At 40.8% G+C, this 27,074-nt stretch overlaps 1 protein-coding gene across 7 annotated transcripts in view; it reads right to left on the reverse strand.

Moving 5' to 3' along the window:
* The window catches only part of LOC117504381 (ELKS/Rab6-interacting/CAST family member 1-like), a 203,519-nt gene that overhangs the window by 69,005 nt on the left and 107,440 nt on the right, over positions 1-27,074 (reverse strand). For all 7 annotated transcript variants that reach the window (XR_004558776.1, XR_004558777.1, XR_004558779.1 and 4 more), the window contains 2 exons: positions 25,366-25,497; positions 16,626-16,786 (listed from right to left, as the gene is read on the reverse strand). Coding sequence is in view for 1 of the 7 variants with exons in the window: in XM_034163850.1 (XP_034019741.1) it covers positions 16,626-16,786; positions 25,366-25,497 (293 nt within the window). In the remaining 6 variants the exon portion in view is untranslated. The remainder of the gene's footprint in view (positions 1-16,625; positions 16,787-25,365; positions 25,498-27,074) is intronic.

The raw sequence follows: 27,074 nt of genomic DNA on the forward strand, positions 1-27,074 counted from the left end.
ATTGCGGTTCCTCTAAGTTTGGGTGCAGCTGACATTTGTTTTTTGTTTCTGTTTTTGCTATTTGTAGGTCTAAGACTTTCTCCGCCAGCCTGAGCTGCCCCTGATAACTGCACAGGTTCATTTGGCCACATCTAATGTATTATTAGTGATTTATTGCTTTCTCGCTGTTTTTTTTCTTCCTCTAATTTTTATGGTTGTTGAAAGGCTCATTTTAGAGCAACTTGGAGAACTCCAGCTTAAGGTGGACCACATAATGATGGTGCTCCACCACTCGCCGCAGCTGAGATCCCGATGATGAGGAGCTCAACATCGCCCTCCCCTATTGCTTCTCTCCGGGAGCTGGAGCTTTTTGACTGGAGAGGGCTGCAGGAGAGCAAGTTTAAAAAACGTGCGATACAGTATGTCCCTTTAGTGCTGTGCAACGGGATAGCGAGATCTAAAAGGGATTTTGTTTAGTTGACTCCCTTCTTCACAAGTACAGACAGGAAGGTGAATGTGATGTTCCAAAGTAACTTTGATGCCTTTTTCCTCTTCCACCAGAGTCGACTGAGAGGGTTGGGAGACCACACAGATTGTTCGGTTTAGGCAAAATTCTATTTATTAAATTAAATATTTACATAAGTCAATGTGTGTGAAAGGAAATCAAAAAATTTTGAGGGGTTTCTGGCAGGACCTTTGCATTGAGGTTGTTTTTCCAGCATGGTGATTATTGTACTTTACTGTATTTAAGTTGTGCCGAGAGCCTTTGCCATAGGCAATTTGATGATGATTACACTGTTTATGTATACAGTTTGTTTCCTATCTGTTTCATGCTATCATAATCGTGTATGAGGGCGTCATTTGAGGGGTATACAGTATGCTACCCTTCAATATTTGAGCAAACCCATTTTTGCATCACAGAGGTTCATATACGCATATGTTGTGTCATCCCTGAACACCTTGTTCAAATGTTGTTCAAAATATCGTGTCACATCCTGGGGACTGGTAAATGGACAGAATGAACTAACATAATGACAGTATCATAATGACGTGTAAAGAAATGTGATGTAGTGTGATTAACTGAAACAATACACCTTCATTTATTTGTCAGGGGGCAGCTCGGTCAAAAAAACAGTTTGGAGGGTGTGTGGCAACGCGTTTACACCACAGCCTTCCACTCAACTAAGCTGGTGTGGGAGAGGCAACAAAAATTGCTTAAAGGAATGCCCCGTCCACTCTATACTGCTGTGTAAGTCCCAAGAGGTGTTCACAAGGTTTTAATATTCAGGACTAAACTCAAACACTTGCTCATCCAGAAATTAACCAGATGCTAATAAAGTGCATTTTGAAATTTTACTATGTAACAAATATATTGTTTTAATTCACTTACTCAGCCTTTATATTATATAAGGAGATAGTTGAGGGCTCAGTAGAGCTGCTGTTTGTTTCAAATTTGGACGATTGCCTCTTCAGACAACACAACACTTTCTAGTAAATATTTACATTTAAGTCAGTAGTTTGTATGATCTCACATGGCAGGGGACACGTAAGAGCATCAGGATGTGGGCTGCGGTTAGTGAGCAATAACCTCAAGTAAGGCGAGCTAGTAACGCAATAGCCTTTGGACAGCTACAGAATCATGCAAATACTGAAGTCCTCGCAGTCTGACCAAAACGGTCAAAAGGAAAAATGTTCCAGTCATTAAATGACTTTGGACACGTTTCGTGTGTGCTCACTGCCTTTCCTCTGTTTGGCAAGACCGCTCCCCCTGCTGCCCCTTGAACCTGGCAGACCTGGACAAGATCCTTTCAACCCATTAAAGTTCATGGTGGAGATTTTAAATTTGCTTCACAGTAAAGCAAACGATACTGACAGCAGCATGATACCCGAAACAAAGCATCGCGGCTACTTCCTGAACAACGACCACAAAACGATCACATATCCCGTAACATCTGTTACGCAGCCGTTATGTTCAGGACGTAGTCAAGATGCGTGTATACTTGTATTTTCCTAGAAATTAGACTTGCACAGAAACATTTTGCAACCACATTTAAAATCAATCCATTGTGCATGTTTCACCCATTAACAGATCTGCCAAATAGAAATCAAATTTAATAAAAGCTACTCCTTTTAGTTTTATATATTTATTTCGAAAGTTAAGTCAACCGATTTTTGGGGGTCTATATGAAGCAGAATAAATTCAAGCAATTCAAGATTTGTAATCTACTGTTAAGAACCACAACTTATGGCAGTTTAAGTTAAATATGATCCAAATGTCATATTTTGTTATTTTATGTTATATTTCCTGTTGTTTGATGTTATGCACAGGTCATAAATAATGTTAACGGTAAAAAACATTAACACTGGATGGATATAATTTCACCCCCCTTCCCGCCCCCTCCTCCCCTGTAGATGGCTGAAAGCGACGCCTCTAACATGGAGCAGATAATCTGTGGGGAAAAAACTTAATTTCTGGATGTAAGAGCATTTTTAAGAGCATTTTACGGACACTGGAGGAGTTATTGTTTTAATCACTTCTCTGCTTTTCAGACTTTTTTCTCTTTGTTCAGCTCTGCACTGAAATTTGACATTGAGTGCAGCTTTGCTCACTCACACACAGAGAGAGAGAGAGAACGAAAACTGGACTTTGTAAACAAGCCAAAAAAAGAGAGAAAAAAAGCAGAGCGCTCTGCCTGCAGATAATAGTCACTGACTGGTTTTAAAAAAGTTATACATCAGCACTCGAGTCAAGGCAGAACTGGCAGTAGACCAAATAAGAAAAAAGTCACTTCATCCTCAAAAATATGTCAATATGTACAACAAACAACGATAAGATGTAACCAGCTCATCCACGCCCAGGGAATACCTACGGTGTAGGTACGAAGTGTCCATCATATCTTGTAAATGCCTTACTGGATCACTTGGCTGGACCAATGACGGAAACCAAAACACGTCTTATGTCACATCACCCATGCAGCAATCATACTGTTTGACCTGAAGCATAATAGTAATCAAAAGGTAAATTCATAATAATAATAATAATAATAATAATAATAATAATAATAAAAAAAACACCAGAGTATCAATTCAAAATATTGCCATTGCCACATTTTCGGTATCGGTGGATTTGATTAGGAGGACTTCTTGCGGCAGCTGTAAAAAATGATGAATAGATGAAACAGCAGTAAGAGCAGACTGTGTCCCTGCTGCAGTTTCAGCAGAAGATCTCTGATTTATCGGCCTTCAGAGACGCTAACAAAGCCACTGCTTTTTTTTAAGAACCACAACCTATTACTTAAGCACATCTTTTATTACATCCATTTTCTTGATTCTAATCTCTCTCTCAGCTTCTTGGGGAGACGGGGGGCAGGCGGAGGAAGGAGAAGAACAAGAAGAAATGGAGAGCGGCGCTGGAGAGCGAGGCGCCCTGATTTCAGCTTGTAAGTCTAAGTGTCAAAGATACACAGCCCTTTTTGTCATACTAAGCTCTCAACATGTCTGTCTCTCAGAAACGTGCACACAAACTTGCTTTGGCACGCTGTGGATTAATCTCGTTGCTGTCTGAAGGGATCAAAGGATGTGCATGGGTGTTTTGGTGCGTCGCCATAAGCGTGCGCGCCTGCGTTTGTGTGGGAAGATGTATATATTTGTGTGTGTGTGTGCATGTGTGTATATTCACCGCTAAGTATTCCTCCGGGACTGAAAGCGTCTCAGCAGTCACGCTGTCTTGTCTTGTTTTGTGAGATACTCTGTGCGCGCGCGCTCTTTCAGTGGAAGAGCGCAGACTGTTATTCCAATGAAAGAGTGTCTGAAAAACATTAGACTCCAAAACACAAACTGAGAAGTGCACAAACAAGTGATGCATTTCGCAACGTACAGTAGTGACAGACGGAGAAACACCAGCCATCCGAGTGCTACGGGACGAGGACGCCGTGCGCTCGGAGCGAAGAAGAGCTGGTGAAAAGGAAGGGCGACAGCACGACCGAACGAGAGATCGGGCTGCGAGAGCAGGAGTGGATGGATGTCAGAAGGCGGAGGGAAGCTGGAGGGAGATAAAGAAAAGAGCAGAGCAGCAGCGGAGGAATAAATCGAATTTATGGCGTTCACCTTGAGGAGGCTTCAGCCAAAGCTTCACTGCAGGAGGCTGAAGGCAGACAAGCAACTTTTTTGTGTCTGTGCGCTTTATAGGCTCGTTGTGCATGCAGTGCAAAACAGTGTTTGTGCACAAACACACACTAAACATAAAAAAAAAAAAAAACACATGTAATGCACAAGTTTAGCATTGCAGCGAGAGGAAATCAGCTCTGTCTGCTGCATTTTTACCGCCAATGCGTCAAGACATATTTCAGGGGATGCAAGGTGATGCATAGATTTTAGCTGGGAGTTAAAACGTGCACGCGCACAAAAATCCCCAGTGAATCACACACCGATACCTGATTATCGCTTTTCTGTCACAGCCTGAGGCCGCCTCCCACACAATGACAGCGTGACTAAAACACGTGGTGTCACTGCACCGCCGCCGCCCCCCAATAAAAGTAAAGCGCCTCATTACATTGCCTGTTGCTGGAAGCCCTCGCCATCTGCGTTGCCAAAGAAGTTGTCAAAGTGCATCACTGCCCTTATTATTCTCCGGCGAGGCTTCAGTGTTTGCTTTTGTAATAAACGCCTCCTTTTCAAGCGTCATTAGTGCCACAATCTCCATAACAACGCCACAAATAAACAGAAAGCTGTGTCTAAATATGAATGAAAGTGTTTTACGCATAATTCATGTGTGGAAAAAAGGAAATAATGATGAATATATTAATATAAAATTCTGTATGTATGTTAAAAAAGAGGATGTAATTAATGGTGGAAGTGGTGTTTCGTTCCATATACACTGAAGACTGAAAGATGGATCATTTCTTCTGGATATCACGCCGTCTTGCTGGCTCCCGTAAGTTGTTGTTGGACAGCTGTCCTTCTCGTCATCTCCTCTCCGCTCCCCGTCCCCCTTGTCTTTGCCAAAAAAGCGTGTCTGCTTCTTTTGTTTCCTTTTATTGCGCTCTGACTGTCTGCCCTCCAAAAGTTGATTTATAACTTCTGCCCTGACCCCTTTAGGTGCTCGTCTTCGTGTCCTCTCCTTGTTTTTCGTCCTCTCCTCAATAAACTGTAATTCAAACTGAGGAAATGTTTACTCTGGCTCGTCTTCAGTTCATTTAAATCGATCATTCCGCGTCCAACCACAGCACAGATGAAGAGCGACTGCAACCTGATATGTGAATCTAGGATGCTGGAATAACCATGAATCTACAATGTTTTTATTGTAAGAATCAACACAATTCTTACAACTTTTTGGGAAGAATCTGCAGTCTTTGAGGATGAAATTGAGCAAATTAGCACATGCATATTAAAAAAAAAATCTGTGTTGTCAAACCTCATCAAATCAACTTCTGTGTGAAATGTATTCTTTGCCTGAGGGACCTTCTTGTGCTGAACTGAGACTGTTATTTAAAAAATCAAACAAATTCTCCCACATTTTATTGCAAATCTGCATTTTGTGAAAAGGTGCTACACATCCAGCCGCTGTTCCCTGCAGTGGATTATGGGTGTTACTGAGGTGAAATAATGTGCTTTACTGATATACATATGCTCTCCAAAAGCACTGGAACACGTGGTATTTCACACATTTTAATTTGTTTGAAAAAATTACATATACGAGGTCTGTTAGAAAAGTATCCGACCTTATTTGTTTTTGCAAAAACTTGATGGATTTGAATCAAGCGTGCTTGCATGAGGCAACCTTGAACCTTCGTGCGCATGCGTGAATTTTTTCACGCCTGTCGATTGTGTCAGTTGCTGGCAAGCAGCATTTGTGTGAGGTCGTGTGTAGCGCTCTCGGTGGTTTTTCATTGCAAGGAAAATGACGGAATGACTGGAGCAGCGCTATTGCATCAAATTTTGCCAGAAACTGGGCGACAGCCAGGTGGAAACCATTCGGAAGATTCAGACAGCTTTCGGTGGCTTTTCAGTCGTGTGACTATCCGAGAAATTGTGGAAGAGGTGGGCATCATTTTTCGGAGTCCAGCATGTCCTGTGAGAATTCAACACGAAGTTGCTTTTGCTCCGCCGTCAGCTTCGGCACGAATTTCGCCACCACTCTTTTCATGGCCAAATCTTCTGTCACAGTGGAATGTGCCGGAAAAGTGCTGATGTCCACCTCTTCCGCAATTTCTCGGATAGTCATACGACGGTCCCAGAATCACCACAGCGTTCACTTTGGCAATGACCTGGTCATTTCAGCATGTTGATGGCCGACCGGAGCGTGGCGCCCTCTCCACCATTGTGCGGACATCTTTAAACCGGTTGTACCACTCCTTAATCTGTGATGCCCATAGCATCGTCACCGAAAGCCATCTGAATAATCCGAATGGTTTCCACCTGGCTGTCGCCCAGTTTCTGGCAAAATTTGATGCAGTAGCACTGCTCCAGTCGTTCCGTCATTTTCCTTGCAATGAAAAACCGCAGCGAGCACGACACATGTCCTCACACAAATGCTGCTTGCCAGCAAATGACGCAATCGACAGGCGTGAAAAAATTCACGCATGCGCACGAAGGTTCAAGGTTGGCTCATGCAAGCACGCTTGATTCAAATCCATCAGGTTTTTGCAAAAAAAAAAATAAGGTCGGATACTTTTCTAACAGACCTCGTATATATATAGATTTTGAATATTATCTTCCTTAAAGTCAAACTGAAAGCAAATCTCTACAACTTGATATAAATTAATAAACTAGAGTCATTCATCACGAAATGCCCCGCGCGCAGTACTATTTTCCATGTAAAGTGCAGTAATATGTACATGTGTGGGGTAGGCATTTGGTTGAACCCTCATGTGTTTGATGTAAACTGGGATACACATTCGAAAAATTGGAGATTGACATTATATTTATTTTGAGGATGTGGCCAACAGTGACCATAAAAAGTCAGTAGCCTTCGAACAAATGCAACTATTGGCAATTTTTAAAAAGTATGCAAAGTACTCCTCCAAGGTATGTACTCACCTAATATTAAGTTTTTGCAAGCAACAGGTGCCGAGGTACATTGCGGCGAACAAATTTCAGGCGAAGGATTTGACAGTTGTGACCACTGGTAACCTTGAAAAGTAGGTCAAGGCCACCGACCTTCGAACCCATGCAAAGTACTCCTCCAAGGTATGTACTCACCTAATATTAAGTTTTTGCAAGCAACAGGTGCCGAGGTACATTGCGGCGAACAAATTTCAGGTGAAGGATTTGACAGTTGTGACCACTGGTGACCTTGAAAAGTAGGTCAAGGCCACTGACCTTCGAACCCATGCGAAGTACTCCTCCAAGGCATGTAGCCATCAAATATGAAGTTTCTGTGAGCAATAGGTGCTGAGCTACGCTGCGGCAAAGGATTTGACAGTTGTGACCACTGGTGACCTTGGAAAGTAGGTCAAGGTCACCGGCCTTCAAAACCATGCAGAGTACTCCTCGAAGGCAAATACCCACCAAATATGAGGTTTTTGCGAGCAATAGGTGTTGAGCTATGTTATGGTGAACAAATTGCGGTCGGACAGATGGACGGATGGATGGACAGACAGACGGACAGACGGAAGGACGGACAACCCAGATGCTATATGCCCCGCCTCGTGGCGCAAGCGGAGCATAAAAATATAAAAGTCAAGATGATGGGTTGCATAAGTAATGGAATGCTTTGGTATAATACCTGTAAATAATCAGTTTTATTGCCAGTTTTCTTCAGACAAGTCAGGGGATGGATACATGAACATTTCCAAGTCACTGAATATGTCTTGAACTTTATTTACAACAGTTATGAAGAAATACAAACAGTATAGCACTCTATGGTAAATCTGTGTGGAGTAGACAGTTCTCAAAAATTGAGTGACTGTGCAAGAAGGAGAAGAGTGAGGAAAGCCACCAAGACACCCAGACAACCCAGAAGAAGTTACAGGCTTCTGTGGCTGTGATTGGAGCAATTGTGCACAGTGCATGATGAGGTGGTACAGAGGAGGGTTTTCTTTCACCAAAACATCAAATCTAGTCTTGTATCTCAGATGTACCTTCTGGCAAAATTGTAGCTGAACTTTCAGTTCTTCTTTTGAAGAAAATCTTCATCATGAAGCTGTATAACTGGTGACAGAAAATGCAAAACATGCACTGTGCACAATTTCTCCAATCACATCCACAGAAGCCTAGAAGCTTGTGATGTTGACACCTTTCCAGGAGAATGAAAAAGGAATTTGGTTAAAAATTTACACACATACTCTTAGATTATAGAGACAGTGGTGATGAAATTTGTTTTCTCTTGTCTGTTAATTTCCTATTAGTCATGACTGACTGCAGCCGGTAGCTTCTCTGTGTCAACATAAAAGTGTTTGTTAGACAGCACTCACTAAACTGAAAGACATACACGATGATGGGGAAAGTCCAAGAGACTCCATGCACATCCGAGAAAGACAATCATGGATTTAGACAAGTGAGGAATGACTCTAAAGGACTGCAGATTCCATGCTCATCGGTTCAAACAACTGTACGCAAGCACAAGTTATTGTAAGTTGAAACCAGCAATGTCTGGAAGAAGATCCAAACTGGAACAACCCAGGAACCACCAAAGCACAGACCTGCCATGAAGTGGAAGCTGGTGGAACACCGGCGTCCACGCCTACAGTCAAACAAGCTTAAGTACATTATTTACAAGACATTTACACACTAGGCAAAGGACAAGGATGAACTAAATGTGATGCTGAAGCAGAAGACTAACCAAACCAGGAAAAAGTCTCTGGAGACAAGAAGCACTGATGATTACAAAACACAGGAGTAGACATGATAATCTGCCAAATGCAAGGAGAAAAAACAAGGAACTAGTAAGTCGTGACTAAGTATGGACGAAATAAAGCAGAAGACAGACTGCAGGGACACGCCCATAAACACAAAACCACACACGCGCCTGCTCCCAAATTGACACCTTTAAGCTAGGCTAAAATTTGAAGCTGACCGCATGGACAAAGGAAAAAAAAAACATACTGGACGAATGTTCTTTGAGTTGTTTGCTCACAATGACCGCAGGTATGTTTGGGTGAGTAAAGTTGAGGCATTCAACCCTAAGAACAGTGGACTGACTGTTCTGGTCTGCATATTCTGTGGCTGTTTTGCTGCCAGTGGAACTGGTTCATTGCACAAAATGGTTGGACCAGTGAAGAATGACTACCACAGAATTACTCAGTAAAAACCTCAAACCAACAGCTAGACAGATGACACTTGGATACCACTGGTGGCTCCAACAGGACAATCACCCACCCCAAACACACTGAAGCTGTTTGAGGATTAGACGTCTTTAAGACCTGGCCTCAAACCCACTGAAAATATCTGACCTGTGCTTCAAAATTGGCAGCACAGTGGCTTAGTGGTTAGCACTGCTGCCTCACAGCTAGAAGGTCATGGGGGCCTTTCTATATGTGGCCCTGCGATAGGTTGCCGTCTTATCCAAGGTGTAACCTGCCTCATGCCCTATGACTGCTGGGATAGGTCCCAGCACCCCCATGACCCTTAATTGGAGTAAGTGGGTATAGAAAATGGATGGATGGATGGATGGATGGATGGATGGATGGATGGATGGATGGATGGATGGATGGATGGATGCTTCAAAGTCAGATCTGTTCCAGGAACCAACAATTTTAGCAAGCTTTACTAATTCTGCCAAGAAGACTGGTCACATATCCCACCAGAAATCTGCCAGAAGCTTGTTGATAGTTACCAAGAGTTTCTGGCCGAGGTGAAACATGCTAAGGGACATTCGACAAAATATGAGGTGTGCCTACGCATAATTCTAACCCTGCATTGATTTTATAATGAAAGACTAATACAGGTCCTGAGGCCCACTGAGCCAGTGTTTACCCCTGAATACTGCAGTGTATCGTGGATAAGTCTGACTTGCCCTTGACAGGATGTCAATCCACTGTAAGTTACTTTCCCACCTGATGCCGGTTCCAGTTTAGAGCCTGGTGGATTGAGACAATGCAGATGTTTTTTGATTGTAGGAACTCACAAATTGTGCATCACCTTCTTATTTTCTCCTATTCGTGATGGCCCCCAGATAAACAAGACTTCAAGGAAGTCAATGAAAACCCAAACACTGCCACGATATCAACGATGAGTGTATGTAAACATCTGACCACAACTGTAAGCACAACCTGTCAGACTTTAATTTATCCAGATTGGGATTTCAGACCCGACAGCCTGCTGTTACAACCTCAGTGTCAGCACTTTCCTCCAGCTGGCTGCATCTTACGCATGCACGCACGCACACACGCACACACACAAAACCAGGGTGCATATTTAATGCATATTACAAAGAAAACATATCTGCACGTGTGTTTTACAGCTCAGTGCACATGTGTGAAGGCCGGAGCGGATGATTAATCTGTGGGAAAGTCCCTGCAGTGCACGTGTGTCGATCTATGTGTGGTTTGGTTTGTGCATCAGGCCTGATTCAATTCTTAATGCTGCTTGAATGACTCGTGCACTAACGTGATTTAGCTCCATGTGCAAGGTTTGGTGATGGACTGGATCAAAATTCTGATCTTTAATTCTGATGTCAAAGAAGTTTGCCAAAGTACACAATTTAAGCCGGTCTCCCATTGCCGATTTCCACCCCTGATTGACGTCTGAATCACAAAAATTAGGTATTCAGGCTCAACTGTCCATACACCAGGTTAATGTTGATTACAAGCGACACTGAAAGCAAAAATATATGTGGTTTAACACAACAATACAACTACAAAGCTACAATGTATATGTTAAGATCTAAAAACTGTCTTCTGCTGAAGAGCGCGGCATGCCTTTATGGATGTACATGAACAGTCCAAAGTTTGGACAGACGGTCACTGAAATCCAAACATTATAATGTTGGTTTATTTTTTAAACGTGTTGCAAAATTCCAGCTAATTTTAATGAAGAGAACATATTTACCTGGGGAAAGGAGGGGGGGGAGGTGGTATTCCAAAACGAAAATTTTAAGCAGATGCATGAGGTTTTGAAATTGACCTCGTGTGAGGCGCGTGCACCCACTGTGCAGGCTAACATCAGTAACATGTCTTGTACATCACTTCAGCTGTATTCTCTGGTTTCAAAAATAGCGCTTTTAGATTTAGAAATGTGTATTTCTCGCTAGCTTTTAAAATACATATGAGAAACATAGATTTATTCAGAAATGCAGCCGTTTCTGAGTTTTCCACCATTTTGAATCATTTTGTTCGAGAGAGCAGCAAGTGACATCACTAGGCTTTCAATAATGTGATTGGCTGTCAACATGTGCTTCCCAGCATCCCACGCGCAAGTCAGACCCCACATGGAAGCTATCACTGACTGTAAGGGTTGCCGCTGTCAGCAGTTTAAGGCCGTCTGTTATTTTGGCATTTTTCCCTTCGGGGGATCTATTCATTAATTTTTCAAGAAAATGTGAACTCTTCTCATATTATGTCATATTATGAATCCCGTATTTAAAGGCTAATATATAAATTATAGCTGTGCCAAAGAAAATTATTTTCATGAGTTAAATCTTAAAAAGCTAAAGTTAAAGTACACCTTTAACTAAAAGGCGCATATTACCCCTTCTGCCCAAATTACACTCAATTATTCATGATGTGTCATGATTTTCTTATTTTTTAAAATGCACAAAACTTTACCGATTGGTTCTCTATATTTTACAATGGCACTATTACCACAGATTACATGGTTTCACGCCACGATTTGATGTCCTTTTTTAGTCTTTTTTTTTAAAGTCAAAAACATGCACAGTTGAGTGTCAGAAATCAGTGATTGGAGACCAGATTAATGGTCAGTTTGGGGTTCAAATATCATTCCCTTAAGTTCGGTGGAAATCAGAATGAAATGTTGAGATGAAAAATGCTTTATTATTCGACATATTCACTGGAGCCGCTCGACTGCCAACACGTCACCTGTCACGCTCATGAATGCACGTGTGTCTGGAGCATATCTGAGCCACAAACATCTCATTAGTGTGTAGCCACATTTTGTGATGCTTTTCTGTCGTCGCAACCTCATGACATATGATGCAACATGTGCAGAAAGTTGTTGGACACCCAAAAGACACAACACACATCAAGGACTTAAGGTTACCGCGGAGAAGGAGCAACGGCGACACATACGACAGCCTGGAGAAAACTGCAGCACACACGGTTAAATCTGTGTACGGAAACGAGTGTGCAGGAGCAGGAAACGTGAGAAAGTGAGACGAGAAAGACAGAATGTCGGCGTAAACCTTGTTCCAGCTGTGTTTGTTGCATTTCAGCATTAGAGAGAGTGTGTTTGGATGAAAGTTAATATATTCTATGTCTGCGTGTGAAAACCGGCGGGTCGTATATCACATCTTCCTGCAATGTTAAACCTTACACTGATGTAAAACCGGACAACAATTCAGACATCAAACCTCAGAGTCACACCGGTGTGCACGTGTGCGGAAGGTTTCATGCGCATTACACCAAGATAATCGGACACACAGGACATTAAACATCTCATGTTTTGCACGTGGGAGAGAGCCAGAAACGTCTGCAGAAAAATGTGATCACATGCAGAATTCACAGCAAAACAAGCTGCCACTTGAAACATCTCAACTTCTTCTAACTGAGGGGAAATGGATTAAAACATCCTCAAGAACATCAGCGTACTCTCTGAAAAAAAATATCCTGCTGTGTTTTGCAGCTGCATAATGTTAAAAACACCAGGATTTATTTTGCAACAGGTTTGAAAATAACCACCCTATCTGTGCGTGAAACAGCTCTGCAGGGAATTTGCAAGCTTCTGAAAGTGAAAGCACTTCTAATGTGCTCTAGGTGAGACAAACTGAACTGCTTTTGATCAAGAAACAACAAGCACACAGTTGGCAGCAGCTGGAAATGCTCTGAAGTCAGAGGAAGTGCTGACCAACACAAACAGCAGCGTGGATGAGAAGAACTTTCACAAAACTGCACTGTCTGGACTACAGATATGGAGGAAGAACACTAATATCCTGTGGAGGTTTTCATACCAGAGATTTTATGATTTAAAAATTGATTTTTTTTTAATGATTTAAATCAGAAAAATAATCTTTCTTTTGCACAGCAATAATTTTGTTACATACAGTGCATCTAGAAAGTATGCACGGCACTTCACTTTTTCCACATTTTGTTATGTCACAGCTTTACTCCAAAATGGATGAAATTCATTTTTCCCCTCAAAATTCGACTCACAACCCCATAATGACAACATAACAAAAAAATTATTTTGCTAATTTATTAAGTGGCTTTTCATAAGCTTAACTGTAATACAAAATAAATATCAAAAGGGCTTTTCAATGTTAAAATCAAATATCCACTAAATCCTCAATACGCATCAGATGCGGATCAAACTCAGTCTGTTCCTTGAGTGCCAGTTTGCACCTCGTTTGACAGAGTTATGAATTTTTGAAAATTTGTTCAATGTTAAAGACAGGGATTTTTCCAATTTTCCATGATTTTTCCTGAGTTTGTCCTTTGACCTAGAAAATCGAATCAGTTGTTGCCTATCAGAATATGAATCTTCAGTAAAAATTGCATAACGATATATGAAAAATTGTGGGCTCCAGGCTGTTCACAAATGAACAACCAGGGGAGAAAACATAACCTCCTCCAACTTCATTGGCAGAGGTTTATTTTCTGGTGTAATCCATTGGTTGTTTAGACCATAAAATGTCAGAAAATTATGAAAAATATCACCCAGTGATGTCCTCAAATGTCTTGTTTTGTCCACAAGCCAAATCGATTCAGTTTACTGTCAGAGAAGAGTAAAGAAACCAGAATATATTCACATTTAAGAAGATGAAATGGAAGTTTGGATGTCTTCAAAAAATATAAATAAATAAATTAATTAATTAAAAAGTGCCAATTCATTTAATAATCAATTCAAAACTGATTAATCAATTAAATTTTGTGGCTTTACCTGTTAGTATTAGAACCAATATTTGTATGAACGTTCGGAAAAACTGCTTCACCGGTTTTCGAGTCAACAGCGTAACTGCCACGGTTATCTTATCACACATGGGAGGCATAAGTCATCAATATTCATCCCCTGACGACGTATATAAAGTGCAGATGGTGTATCAGCTGCAGAAAGACCATCCGCACATAAATATATGGTCTCTGTAGAAAACGTACAATCTGCGTATGGAAACATAAAGACCACAGCTCAGGTTATGAGAAGGAACAAATTGCTGACCAAAAGGTGATGGGCGCCGTGGAGTGGTGGCGGTATACGACAGCCCGGGGGATACTGTTAAATCTAATTGTGCGTGTGATGTACGTACAGTAAGGACGAAGGCCCGCTGGATGCCAGAAACATCAATAAATTGTCTGCCGACACACGTGCTTGTGCACACAATCAAACTCGTGTACCGAAACAAGGTCTCGTACCCTGAAGCACTGAACCTACGACGATAAACTCGCCAATAATCAGTTCACCTGGACAGATGTGCAAACAGAAAAGAAGAATGCACAAAAAAAGGCTGCATGCCCTTCTGTTCCCTCGATGCCACAGTAAAGGTTGCATGTCTTTTAACAAGTATGGCACGTTAATGCAGACATTCTTCTTCTATTGTTTCAGTGAGGATGTAAAACAAAATGCACCGATTTAAGTAATATTAAGTAACATCATCACATGAGGAGCTCGACAGTGGTACACAGTTACTGCATTAATGCAGTAGTAACCCGCGTGGCTTTAAAGTGCCCCGAGGCCGAGAGAGGAGATAACGAGAAGAAGGCACGGACAGGAAGATAGTTGATGAGGTGTCTGGTGAAGATGATGTCAGGGTGGCCAATGACCAGCTTCTTGGAACACTGATGCAGCGTGGGAAGCTGCTGGAGATACCACAAGTGCGGCTAAGTCCAGAGAAAGTGTTAAAAGACATGTCTGAGTGCTGAAACGTTACTGGTACAGATCTCCTAAAGTTCCTGGATCATGGGTCATACAAATCTGCACGGATCACAGCTCATCCTGACACCTACTGGTCAAATATTTTGAAAAACAATACTGTAATATTTCAAGTAATTTTTCTTTTGGCTTCTCTATCAAGTAATATTATAGTCGTTATTGACTAGATACACTGTGTAGAACAACCCCAACTCAACAAACAGTTTAATTAGCTGCCGTAGGTTTTTCTTTATCTGCTATATGACTGGATTGTACAATTCCATTGAACACTACCAGTCACATGTTTGGACTGGTTGGAGTTCTGACTGGTAATGTATGTACTGAGTAAATACTATTAATTAATGCATAAAAGAATAGCTATTTCTTATCTAAACAACATCTCTATTTGAGCTCTATTTTTATTAAATTATTATTAGTGTTATAAGTAAGTAAGTCCCTTTGACTTCTCCTTTTTTACACTCAGGTTCGCCACTGCAGATCTGAGATGGATCTGTTTGTTGATTTGGTACAAGTTTTACACAGGATCTCCTTCCTGACACAACTCCACATTACATGGATAATGGGCAGGGGTGGTCTTGAACCTGCAACCTTCTGCTCTGGATCAGTAACTGCTTGGCCACCACAGTGCCATTCTTCTTCTTCTTCTTATTTTAATTTAATGTTTAGTTTTTACTATGGTACAAAATCTGGTCTTGGGGATGATGTACTCTATACTTACTATTGTGACAATCCTACTTGCAACACTAAAATAAAACACTTGCTTCAGGAGACAATTCACTGTGTCAAACTGCTGGAAGCACAAAAAAAAAAGCCTTAGAAAAGACACTTTGAACAATATAGTCACGCCTGTGATGGATCTGATTAAGGTTTCAAAGCATGCATGTGATTTCAAAATGCCACAGTTCCAAAACCGTAACAATAAAAAGCCTATCATAGCTTCATATAGTTCAGATATTTAACTTTGTATGCCGAGAACCTGGATGTCACGGTTGAATAAATGTGGCAATATTTTGAATGTGTAAATAAATAAATAAATAAATAATTGATGACCACAGTTGAAAAGGAGGAAAGCCACCCTGTGTGCAAAGCATGTTTTGAAGAGTGACTCAAAGAGAGGAAAACAGAAAAATACACAGCTCTCTCCTGAAATCATGGGAATATCAGTACGAAATTACCTTCATTACAAACTATAGATAAGGATTCACACTGGCTTTATTAATGAGAAAACATCAATGAGTCCCTCCTTCATCCAGTGTTGCCAGAATTCAAAGCAAAATGTCACAGATTCAGCAACCAGTGTAATAAAATGTATCCCGCTTTTGAATCGCAAAGACTCCGCTAACTTAGTGGTGGAAAATGATCACAATGCCTACCCTGTCTCACAATTAATTACTGGCTACGCCCCTGCACAAAATCAAACCACAAGCAAAATCTGAGCTTCTAATATTGCACTGACTCACTAAAAATAAAAATCAATGATGAAACAAAATACGACTGGATTAAATTATACTACTACAATAATTCTCAGGAGACAATAGAGAAAACTATGAAAAACTGTTTACAGTACAAATGCAGGAATACAGTGTAGAAGTTAGAAGTGTCCAGGGGGTGTATGCGTGACTTTATGTTCATAAAGATTTTAAAATGTGCTTTTGTGTCCTTACTTCATCTCCAGCAGCTCTTCCAGGTGTTTCCGCCTCTCAGCCCGCAGGGCGGTCAGGTGACCTTCCTTCTCAGCCAGTGAGAGCTGAGTTGATGACAGCTTGGCTTTCATCACCTCCAGTTCCTGTTTCACCTTCTCCATGGCAACCATTAAGTCCTCCACCTAACACACGTACACACACAGCAACCTAATTTGATAACGGCTTCTCGCGTTCCAACATACTACATCAAGCTGATATTTCTGTTTCCGTTTAACTGTCGTTATGTTTTGCTTCCCACAGATATGATTTATATCTGAGCATTTTGTGGAGGCGTCTGAATCACTGATTAATTTCGGTTTTAGTGACATACGTCCCTTTGTGTGATGCCAAAAATTATTATTTTCACTACTTTATGTATCATTGTCTCAATAAATCGTGCAAATAGAACTGATCGTTTATTATTAATGTTTGACTCTTTAGTGTTCCACGCAAGTCAAATTATTTCTTTTGCCTTTTCTTTTTTTTTGTCTCAAGTCCCATTTGACCCATATGCAAAACAAAATGCAGGTGTATGACTATATATATATATATATATATATATATATATATATATATATATATATATATATATGCATACAGAGAGAGAGAGAGAGAGAGAGAGAGAGAGAGAGAGAGAGAGAGAGAGAGAGAGAGAGAGAGAGAGAGAGAGAACGAGTATAGAAGCCCCTTTTTTTGGGGGGGGGGGGGGGTTACCGGCCAATAGGCTGCTAGCCCTCTGTTGTAGCATAGTCATCACCTGTTTATTGCGATACCTCAACAACCGTCTGATAACTTTTTTCTAATTTGGCAAGAGTATAATATGGGTCACTGACATTGTTCCGTCTAAAAATCATATTCGTAGATTCATTTGTTTGGAAATGGCGGCCATTTTTATGCTGAAAATAGCCATTTTGAGCACTTAAAGGCGATATTCTCAAAGCTGATAACTTTTCTCTAATTTGGCAAGAGTGTAATATGGATCATTGACATTGTTCTCGTCTAAAAATCATATTCGTAGATTCTTTCGTTTGGAAATGGCAGCCATTTTTATGCTGAAAATAGCCATTTTGAGCACTTAAAGGCAATTTTCTCAAAAACTGTCTTATACCTTTTTTCTAATTTGTCAAGGGCATAATATGGGTTGCTGACATATTTCACGTCAAAAAAATTATAGTCACAGATTTGTTTGTTTAGAAATGGCAGCCATTTTTATTTCAAACACATCTCATTTGGGTACTGGGACCCAATTTTCTCAAAATCTGTCAGATAACTTTTCTTTTAATTCAACAAGTGCACAATACTGCCCATTGACATCGTTCCTGTCCCAAAATTATTTGTGTAGATTCCTTCATTTGAAAATGGTGGCCATTTTGTATACTGAAAATGGCCATTTTGCCTTGGGCTTTAATTTATCCGGTAACCCACAGGGCCCTTGGCACTCTAGTTCTTCAGTGCAGTTACATGCCCAATATTTTGACATACTGAGGTAAAAAGAAAAACAAAACAACATTGTTTCTTTAAGACCACATACAAGATAAGCAAATAAGAAAAAAGTAGAAGTGAACTAACTTAGAGAAAAGTGTCACAAAGAAATCAACTATTGCATAATTAATCAGAATCAGAAAAGATTTATTTCCATGAGTGAACAAGTTCACAACATTAGGAAATTGCTGCGGTACTTGGTGCTAACATAAATAAAAAAAAAAACCTAACTACTACTCAAAACAACAACAAAAAAAGACAAAGGCCCTATCTTATTGATCTATATGGCACAGTCTAAATCACACAGTGTAAGTGTAATTGAGGCATGTCCAACACTTTGTTACTCAGTGTGTAAGCACAAAATTCTTATAATTATGAAATAAAACAAACAAACAAACAAAAAAATCAATAAAAATTAATACTACAACAGGCAACCAAGTATTGCCACCCTGAATAGACATGAGCAAATTTAATCACAATCATCAAGAAACATAATAATTAGTACAGTACACATCAGAAAAAGACAGAAAAATAGATATATTACACGATGTTTTGTTTCGGGTAGGACGTACCCTTAGCAGAATTTGCTTTTGGCTGTACGGAGGTCACATTTTTGAATGGGGAAACACCTCATGACTGATAAGCTCTTCCCAACCATCTCTCAATCTCAAAAGCCACGGACACAGACGCATGAAGGTCACTGCCGACGTCGCTCAATGTCGCTACAACACTGATACTTTCACAGCATAGAGATATACTTCTGATGGCTGAGTCCAGGAACTCATTGAAAGCCTGGATCTTGTTGATCCAGGTCGGTCACAAACTCAGACACTCCGATTCCTCACTCTGCTTCTCAACTGCTGCCGTACAGGCCACCACTGATTCTGCAAAGATCACAGCCACACCCACAAAGTCGAGGTCTACAAACTTTTCTCACCAACAACAGAACCTAATCCACTGGGATTCACATCCAAACCCAACACCCAGTCCAATCAAGCCTTGAAGAGTACAGGAACTACAACACATCTCTGGACATTCCACTCTGGAAGACCTGATTTGCGCAAAAATTTCCCAATGTCTAAATCAGATTGTGTGGATGGACAGGCCCCAAATAGACTTGCACTATGCACCACAGACAGTCAAGACACGAGCCCTAGAAATAAATCATCTCACATAGTTTTTATTTATTCACCATTTCTGTCTAACATGTTGCTGCAAACAGAAGTTTCAAATTAATGTGGCATGTATTAGAAATAGTGAGTTTATTTATAATTAAATGGAAAAGACAGAGAAGCACCATGTTGAAACCAAACATTTTATTTAGCGTATATTTTTAATGAATACAAGATTTTTAAAAGCATTCCAAAGAAGTAATTTAAGTTAAAATTCAGCAATAGGAAAAATAATTATTAGAACCAGGAATAAAGAGGAAAAAGCTTTATGATGGAAATGTGAATGAATGTCAAATGTAGGTGAGTGAGGTGTGCAGCGTTTGTTACCTTTGACCACCTAAAGCTGGTGGTGGTGAACTCATGCACTGAAATGTGAGCGAGCTGCATCGGGGGAAAAAAGCAGTGAATGAGAGAAAAGGAAGCGTGAGGATGGCATTATGGGATGGGAGGAAAGACAGAAACGATAAAGAAAAGGATGTAAGGCAATGAGAGAGGTAAGAGTAAAGACAGGAGAAACGAGAAGAAGAAGAGTAGAGCGAAGATGTGCAATGTCAGAAAAGGGGGCAAATCATGGGAAGGGAATAAATAATGAGAAATTCAAAAGAGCAAAAAGCAAAGGGTGAAAAGACAAAGATGGCAAGAACAAAGGCGGTCGGAATTAACAAAGACGTGGATGGAAAAAACAAAAATGTGAAGGAAAAAGGGGGAAGAGAAAGGAGAGAGATACGTTATATGTGCAAAACAAAAGAGGAAGAGAGCGCGAGAGAGAAGAAGAAAACAAAAAAGAGAAAAGGAGCCGAAAGCGAGAAAAGTGCAGACAGAGCACAAAATATTCCACAGCAAGAAACAGGCAGTGCTTTAAAAAAACAAAAGGAGTCCAGACAAGGCAGAAAGAGGAGCAGCAAAGGAGGAGAGGAGTGGAGAGGAGGAGAAAAAGGCCTTTTGTTGACACAAGTGATGGAAGGATGGAGGGATGAGGAGTGATGAGGCTGGGTTGGAAAAAGGAGGAGCAGAGAGGAGGAGAGCAACCGCTTCAGTCTTGAATCGGAGCGATTAGCTACAAAATTATTTATGTTTCATTTAAAGAGGAATAAAAGGGTGTTGAGTTAAAGAATTAAAAATGTCTGGACGAAGGATGAGGAGAGGTCTTTGGTTTAGACAGACGCAGTGTGTCACACTGTTTACCCAGTGTCGCGTGCACACAGACACACACACACACCTTTGATCAACCCTCACAAAATGACTCATACAAATGACAACTGTTGTATTTTCATCTGGTCCTGGTTTGACTGTGATACCGGGTGCAGCCTGTCCTCATTACAGTCACGGGAACCTTCTTCAGGTTTTTACTACTATGCTGCAGCATGTGAGCACTGCCTCCGCTCTCCTTTTGTTCACCACTGGGGGCAGCACCACATACAGTAGAATAAAACACAGCATAGAAGAAGCAAAGAAGAAGCTAGCGTAGAATAAATAGTGCAGTACAGCTTCCCTGTTCTGCACTGGTATGACAGTATGAACAAACTGTGAACCAAACGTAAAGTTCAAACTGGTACGTTTATTTTCTACTGCCTGTTGATTTGGTTTTTACTTAAAGTTAATGCCCCTGTCACCAGCCTTAAAAGAGCAGACTTTTAAATTATTATAAGAATTTGAAGGATGTGGAAGTAGTAGCAAAGCAGGCTTAACTAAAATCGAGCCATCAACCGGTTCATAGTACATTTAGAACGATTCAGAGGTCCGTGTATTGCCGTAGTGGCATACAACACTTTGAAATTATTATTTTTTTGCTTCATACAGGTTAATTGTTATAACCCTAGTAACACCCATTTATCAAAGTACTCATGGAAAAAGAAGAAATCTCATCTTGCTACCTCACTGCTTCACCTCAGGGAACTTTGGTGTCTGCTGCACATGCTCACAAGATGCCACAAATCCATCAACTCACTCACGTCTGCTTTCTCAATACCACAGGGCTGTGTGCCTGACTCACACCGGTTTAACATGTACCACTCTAATTAGGTAATGCAGTACCACATGTCCATGCCTAATAAATGTGGTAAACCCAACCTTTGCCCCACCATTTGAACGGAAATGCGTGATACACCCCAAAATGGATTTGCGCCTACTGAACAACTCCTTGCATCTGCTTTCAAGACAGGTGACTTTGTGTGAAACAAATAGTTCAAGAGACTCAAAACACTACTTGTATCTCAAATACTGCTAAAATTGCGAGGGAATATCAGTCACTACCATATTAGGACAATTCTGACAGCATGATTCTGCACACATGTACCTTCGCGGCAGTAGCTAGATGGCTAATGTTGGGAGATGAACCAGTTGTCCTGCCTGGTTGTCAAGCAGGACTCAGGACAGTTGTGTAGTGTGGGAGATGTGATGATGCACAGTAGCAGCAACATATGCTCCCAAAACCGTGTGCGACCAGTTGTGAATTAAATAATTTATTCATTTGATTTATTTACATAAATACAAACAGCCAGACTAAGGCTTTGCAAACAAAAACAAAAGAAACTGACAAGCTGGTGTGTTTAACTTAACCAACCTCCAACCAGTTTATCCTCATTACATGCCATTTTAATTAGTTCAGTTCAAAGACGGTAGCGCTTATTGTTTTTGAGTACTAGTAATGCATCTGTTTAATTTATTTACTGCATTTTCCAAGATACATGTCTAAGTTTTTCCAAAGCCAAGGAATATATTATGCATTTTCATGTTAAATTTAGATTTAATTTCATGGACTAATCAATGAAATACATACAGAAAAGTAATAACAATATAAGAATGTGTTTATAGTGTGTTTCTGTGTGGGTGCACCTGATTGCTAATACCGAATTCAGCACAGTCACACATTAAGAGGGGAAATTGTCTCGCGCTCTGTCCTCGTTGTATAAATCATTATGTGAAAGGCTAATTGCAGTGACGCAGTCCCAAAATGTGAGCACAAAAATATTTATTTGCAATTTACTGCTGTATATAAAGACACATTTCCAGTTATAAACCCAAAGTTGTGTCCGTTTGGCTCCTGCTGAATGCGCTGTTGTGCGGCGCGTCGGTGCGCTGTTTGAAGAGCAGTTAGCACTTCTTTCCTCTGTGTGCCCGTACGCCTGCATGTGCGTCTCACTATCCTGTCTGCAAGCATGCAAACACATGCATGTGCACACGTTGAAAGGCTGAGTTAGTGTTGTTGACGTTGGGTGAGCGCTGCGCCGAGCGGCTGGCTGCCATCGCCTCTCGTTCACCACACGCTGACGTTGTTGATCCTTCCTCCTTCACTGAAGCGTTTCAACAGGAGGACGTTTTCCAGCACCCCGTCCTGGCCTGAGTGAACTCTGTCTGTGCTAATTAAAATGACCATTTGTGGCATTTTGAAGCATTTCAATATATCTCTGCTAAATTGTAGGTGATCGCTTGCTACAATTACTTAAAGTTATATTACATCAGACTAAATATATCGGAGATGATTGTTCCACTTTTCTTGTGAGACAGTGCAGAGTAGAGGTTACCAAAGTATATATGCACAGCAATGTAGTTATGTATTTATTAAAAGAAATTATGGAGAAAAAAACAAAACAAATTTCAAGCCTATAGCTTCACAAATTCTTCCTGCAAATTCACATGTTCTGCTGATGGTGTCATCCAACCCCAAATCTGACAACCCGTAATGGTTCTTATATTTGCCTTTTATTTCATTGCAGACCGTATGAAACCCAAGATATTTCATGTTTTATGTGGTCAACTTTGTAACACCTGAATAGATCCTTGTCATTTCATTGGTGGTTTGTATGTCACGTGATATTGATCATTCATCCCATTTGGCATTGTGCTCCACTTACTGTGAAATTTTGGTTCCATTTAGCGTGCAAATTAGGTTCCATATGTTTTGTACCATTGCATGCTGCGACCACACTAGTGGCGACGGCGCTCAGCAGCTTATTGAGGCTGCTCAGTCTTCTAACATAAAAGAAAAAAAAACAAATCCAGTATGCTGCAAGCCATCTGGAGACATTTGCAATATTTGCTGGGACGCATCTAGGTAAAGTAGAGCCGCTGTCAGATGAAGAGCTCGACAAATTTCTGCTGGACTGAAAAAGCAGATGGAAGTCGAGTATACAAATAAGTCAGTACATGCGCCAGCTATGGATTACATCGTCAGGATTGTTTTTGAACTATCTGTTATGCCCGTACTGTTGTACACTGTAAGACATGTTTACAGGAAGAACGGGACAAAATAACACCTGAAAAACGTCATTGCTTGCTGTCCTTCATGCCAAAACATCTTAGGTGTTTTGAGAAGGAATGGCAACATTACAAAATAGCAAATGCTTCAGCCTCCCAATGGTTTCTGGAATGTACATTGAAAAATGAAATGAAGCACAACACACACACACACACACACACACACACACACACACACACACACACACACACACACACACACACACACACACACACACACACACACACACACACACACACACACACACACACACACACACACACACACACACACACACACACACAAACAACAACTATGAAATATCTTGGGTTCATACCATCTGCAATGAAAGAAATATTCATACCGTCCCAACGTTTAGTGATTTGGGGCTGTAAGACCTTAAGGCCCCATTAAAAAAAACAAAACAAAAACACTAGTTTATTATCCTTGACATTAGAAAAAAGTGATGAGGGCAGACGGATATTTAACTTTTTTATTTTAGAAACTGGTACATACAACGCGATTTCAAACATGAGAAATGACACATACGGCACCTGCACACCAAGTGAGGAAGTGAAAATATCAGATATTTTTTAAAATAAATCTTGTTTCCATGTTGAATACAGTCAGTGTAGTGCACACTAGTAGCTGATAAACATGCATACTGTGTGTGAGTGACATGGAGCAACTGACTGTGGTTGTAAATGACCGTCTTTGGCCAAAGCACACTCGCCACCTAGTGGACGTGCCGATTCTTGTACCAGCTGTACTGCCGTCAATGAAATTTTCCAAAATAAAAAAATAAAGTGATGCGGGCCGATTTTGGCATGCGTGCAAGTATGATAAACTAATGTTTGTTTGTTTTTTAATGGGGCCTTGGTTATTTTTATTCTGTCGCACTGCAAAAATACTCTATGTAAATGGTGTCAACATGAATTCAACCAGCATTCAACACCGAATGAATGGGTCCAATATGTATTCAACTGGTGTCCATGAGACGCATGACAAACCAGCTTCTCCTGACACAGGTATGAGAGTTAAACGCCTGTTGGCATGCTGTCTTTTAGTGTCTGGTAAGCAACGCATTGCAGGCAGCAACAACAATGAATTCCAGCTGTTTTGCCAACAGCTACACCGGCCCATGTTGTTTCAGGGCAGTGTTCATCCTTACAGCCCACTCTGCCCCCCCTCACCCCCTTGCCAAACTTGTCAAAACACATAAACGTTGAAAGGAACATTCCCCACCGCTACGGCTTTGTTAAGTCACAGGTATTCACAGTTTCCCTTTGAACCTTCTCCTTCAACCCTGTCATGAACTCTCCATCCTTCTCATTACAGATAAACCAGATTAGAAAATGAAAAATTAGGTCGGGACCCGCTTCATTTAAGTAAAAGCCGTTTGTGTGCTGCCAGCTGAAGAGAACAAAAATCAAACTGTTCTTTAAATAGAGATGTATTTACCTCCTCTCCAAATGAGGAGTGACTGGGCAAACACACTCATGCGGCCACACCTGAATGAGCTCAGTTGGCACAGGGCACGAACGTTACTGTTGCCATTGGCCACTTTTGGCATGGCGATGTTTAGCTGTCAGAAAGACTTCTTATATTGCCCTAATGATGTTTGTGTCTGTGCGTTTCCTTTAGCGTTTGTCCACACGTTGCCCTAAATACAGAAAGAAATCCTTTGAAAATGAGTATATTTGTGCTTTTATGAAAGAAATAAACCGACAGGGGTTGAGTGGAAGGAAAGACTTGCGGTTTGGGTTTCACAATTACTGGTTTCTTCTTTCAAATGCAGTAAAACGAGCACTGGACAGAGAGAGGACGGTACCTGTTTCTGAGCGTGTGTGCGCGCCTGCTCCTCCTGGGCAAGTACCACCTCCCTCTCTGCTGTGATCTGGACACTTTCCCTCAGTGCCTCCTCCAGTTCCTCTATACGGTCCTCTTTCTGGCAGAGGGTTTCCTGTGACAAACACACAGACATATATCAATGTGTGAGGAAAAACAAGGCCTTATGTGCTGATGACATTCACTTAGATCTACAAATAGCTGGACAGTGACACAATTTTTGTTTTTTGTACATAACCACAATGAAGAGACCCAGGATTAATTTAAGGGGTTGAATCATGATGATGGCTCCACATCATGATATCAGTCAGCCATCATGTACATATAGTAGTGTTCAGAATAATAGCAGTGCTATGTGACTAAAAAGATTAATCCAGGTTTTGAGTATATTTCTTATTACATGGGAAACAAGGTACCAGTAGATTCAGTAGATTCTCACAAATCCAACAAGACCAAGCATTCATGATATGCACACTCTTAAGGCTATGAAATTGGGCTATTAGTAAAAAAAAGTAGAAAAGGGGGGTGTTCACAATAATAGTAGCATCTGCTGTTGACGCTACAAACTCAAAACTATTATGTTCAAACTGCTTTTTTGGCAATCCTGTGAATCACTAAACTAGTATTTAGTTGTATAACCACAGTTTTTCATGATTTCTTCACATCTGCAAGGCATTAATTTTGTTGGTTTGGAACCAAGGTTTTGCTCGTTTACTAGTGTGCTTGAGGTCATTGTCTTGTTGAAATGCCCATTTCAAGGGCATGTCAACTTCAGCATAAGGCAACATGACCTCAAGTATTTTGACATATCCAAACTGATCCATGATACCTGGTATGCGATATATAGGCCCAACACCATAGTAGGAGAAACATGCCCATATCATGATGCTTGCACCACCATACGTCACTGTCTTCACTGTGAACTGTGGCTTGAATTCAGAGTTTGGGGGTCATCTCACAAACTGTCTGCGGCCCTTGGACCTAAAAAGAACAATTTTACTCTCATCAGTCCACAAAATATTCCTCCATTTCTCTTTAGGCCAGTTAATGTGTTCTTTGGCAAATTGTAACCTCTTCTGCACATGTCTTTTATTTAACAGAGGGACTTTGCGGGGGATTCTTGCAAATAAATTAGCTTCACACAGGCGTCTTCTAACTGTCACAGGACTTACAGGTAACTCCAGACTGTCTTTGATCATCCTGGAGCTGATCAATGGGTGAGCCTTTGCCATTCTGGTTATTCTTCTATCCATTTGCGATCATTGCAGATGAACAGCCTATAATTTTTTGCACCTGCCTATACGTTTTCCCCTCTCCAATCAAGTTTTTAATCAAACTACGCTGTTCTTCTGAACAATGTCTTGAATGTCCCATTTTCCTCAGGCTTTCAAAGAGAAAAGCATGTTCAACAGGTGCTGGCTTCATCCTTACATAGGGGACACCTGATTCACACCTGTTTGTTCTACAAAATTGAGGAACTCACTGACTGAATGCCACACTACTATTATTGTGAACACCCCCTTTTCTACTTTTTTTTTTTACTAATAGCCCAATTTCATAGCCTTAAGAGTGTGCATATCATGAATGCTTGGTCTTGTTGGATTTGTGAGAATCGACTGAATCTGCTGGTACCTTGTTTCCCATGTAACAATAAGAAATATACTCAAAACCTGGATTAATCTTTTTAGTCAC

Source organism: Thalassophryne amazonica, chromosome 22 (assembly GCF_902500255.1).
Source record: "Thalassophryne amazonica chromosome 22, fThaAma1.1, whole genome shotgun sequence".
Lineage (NCBI taxonomy): Eukaryota > Metazoa > Chordata > Actinopteri > Batrachoidiformes > Batrachoididae > Thalassophryne > Thalassophryne amazonica.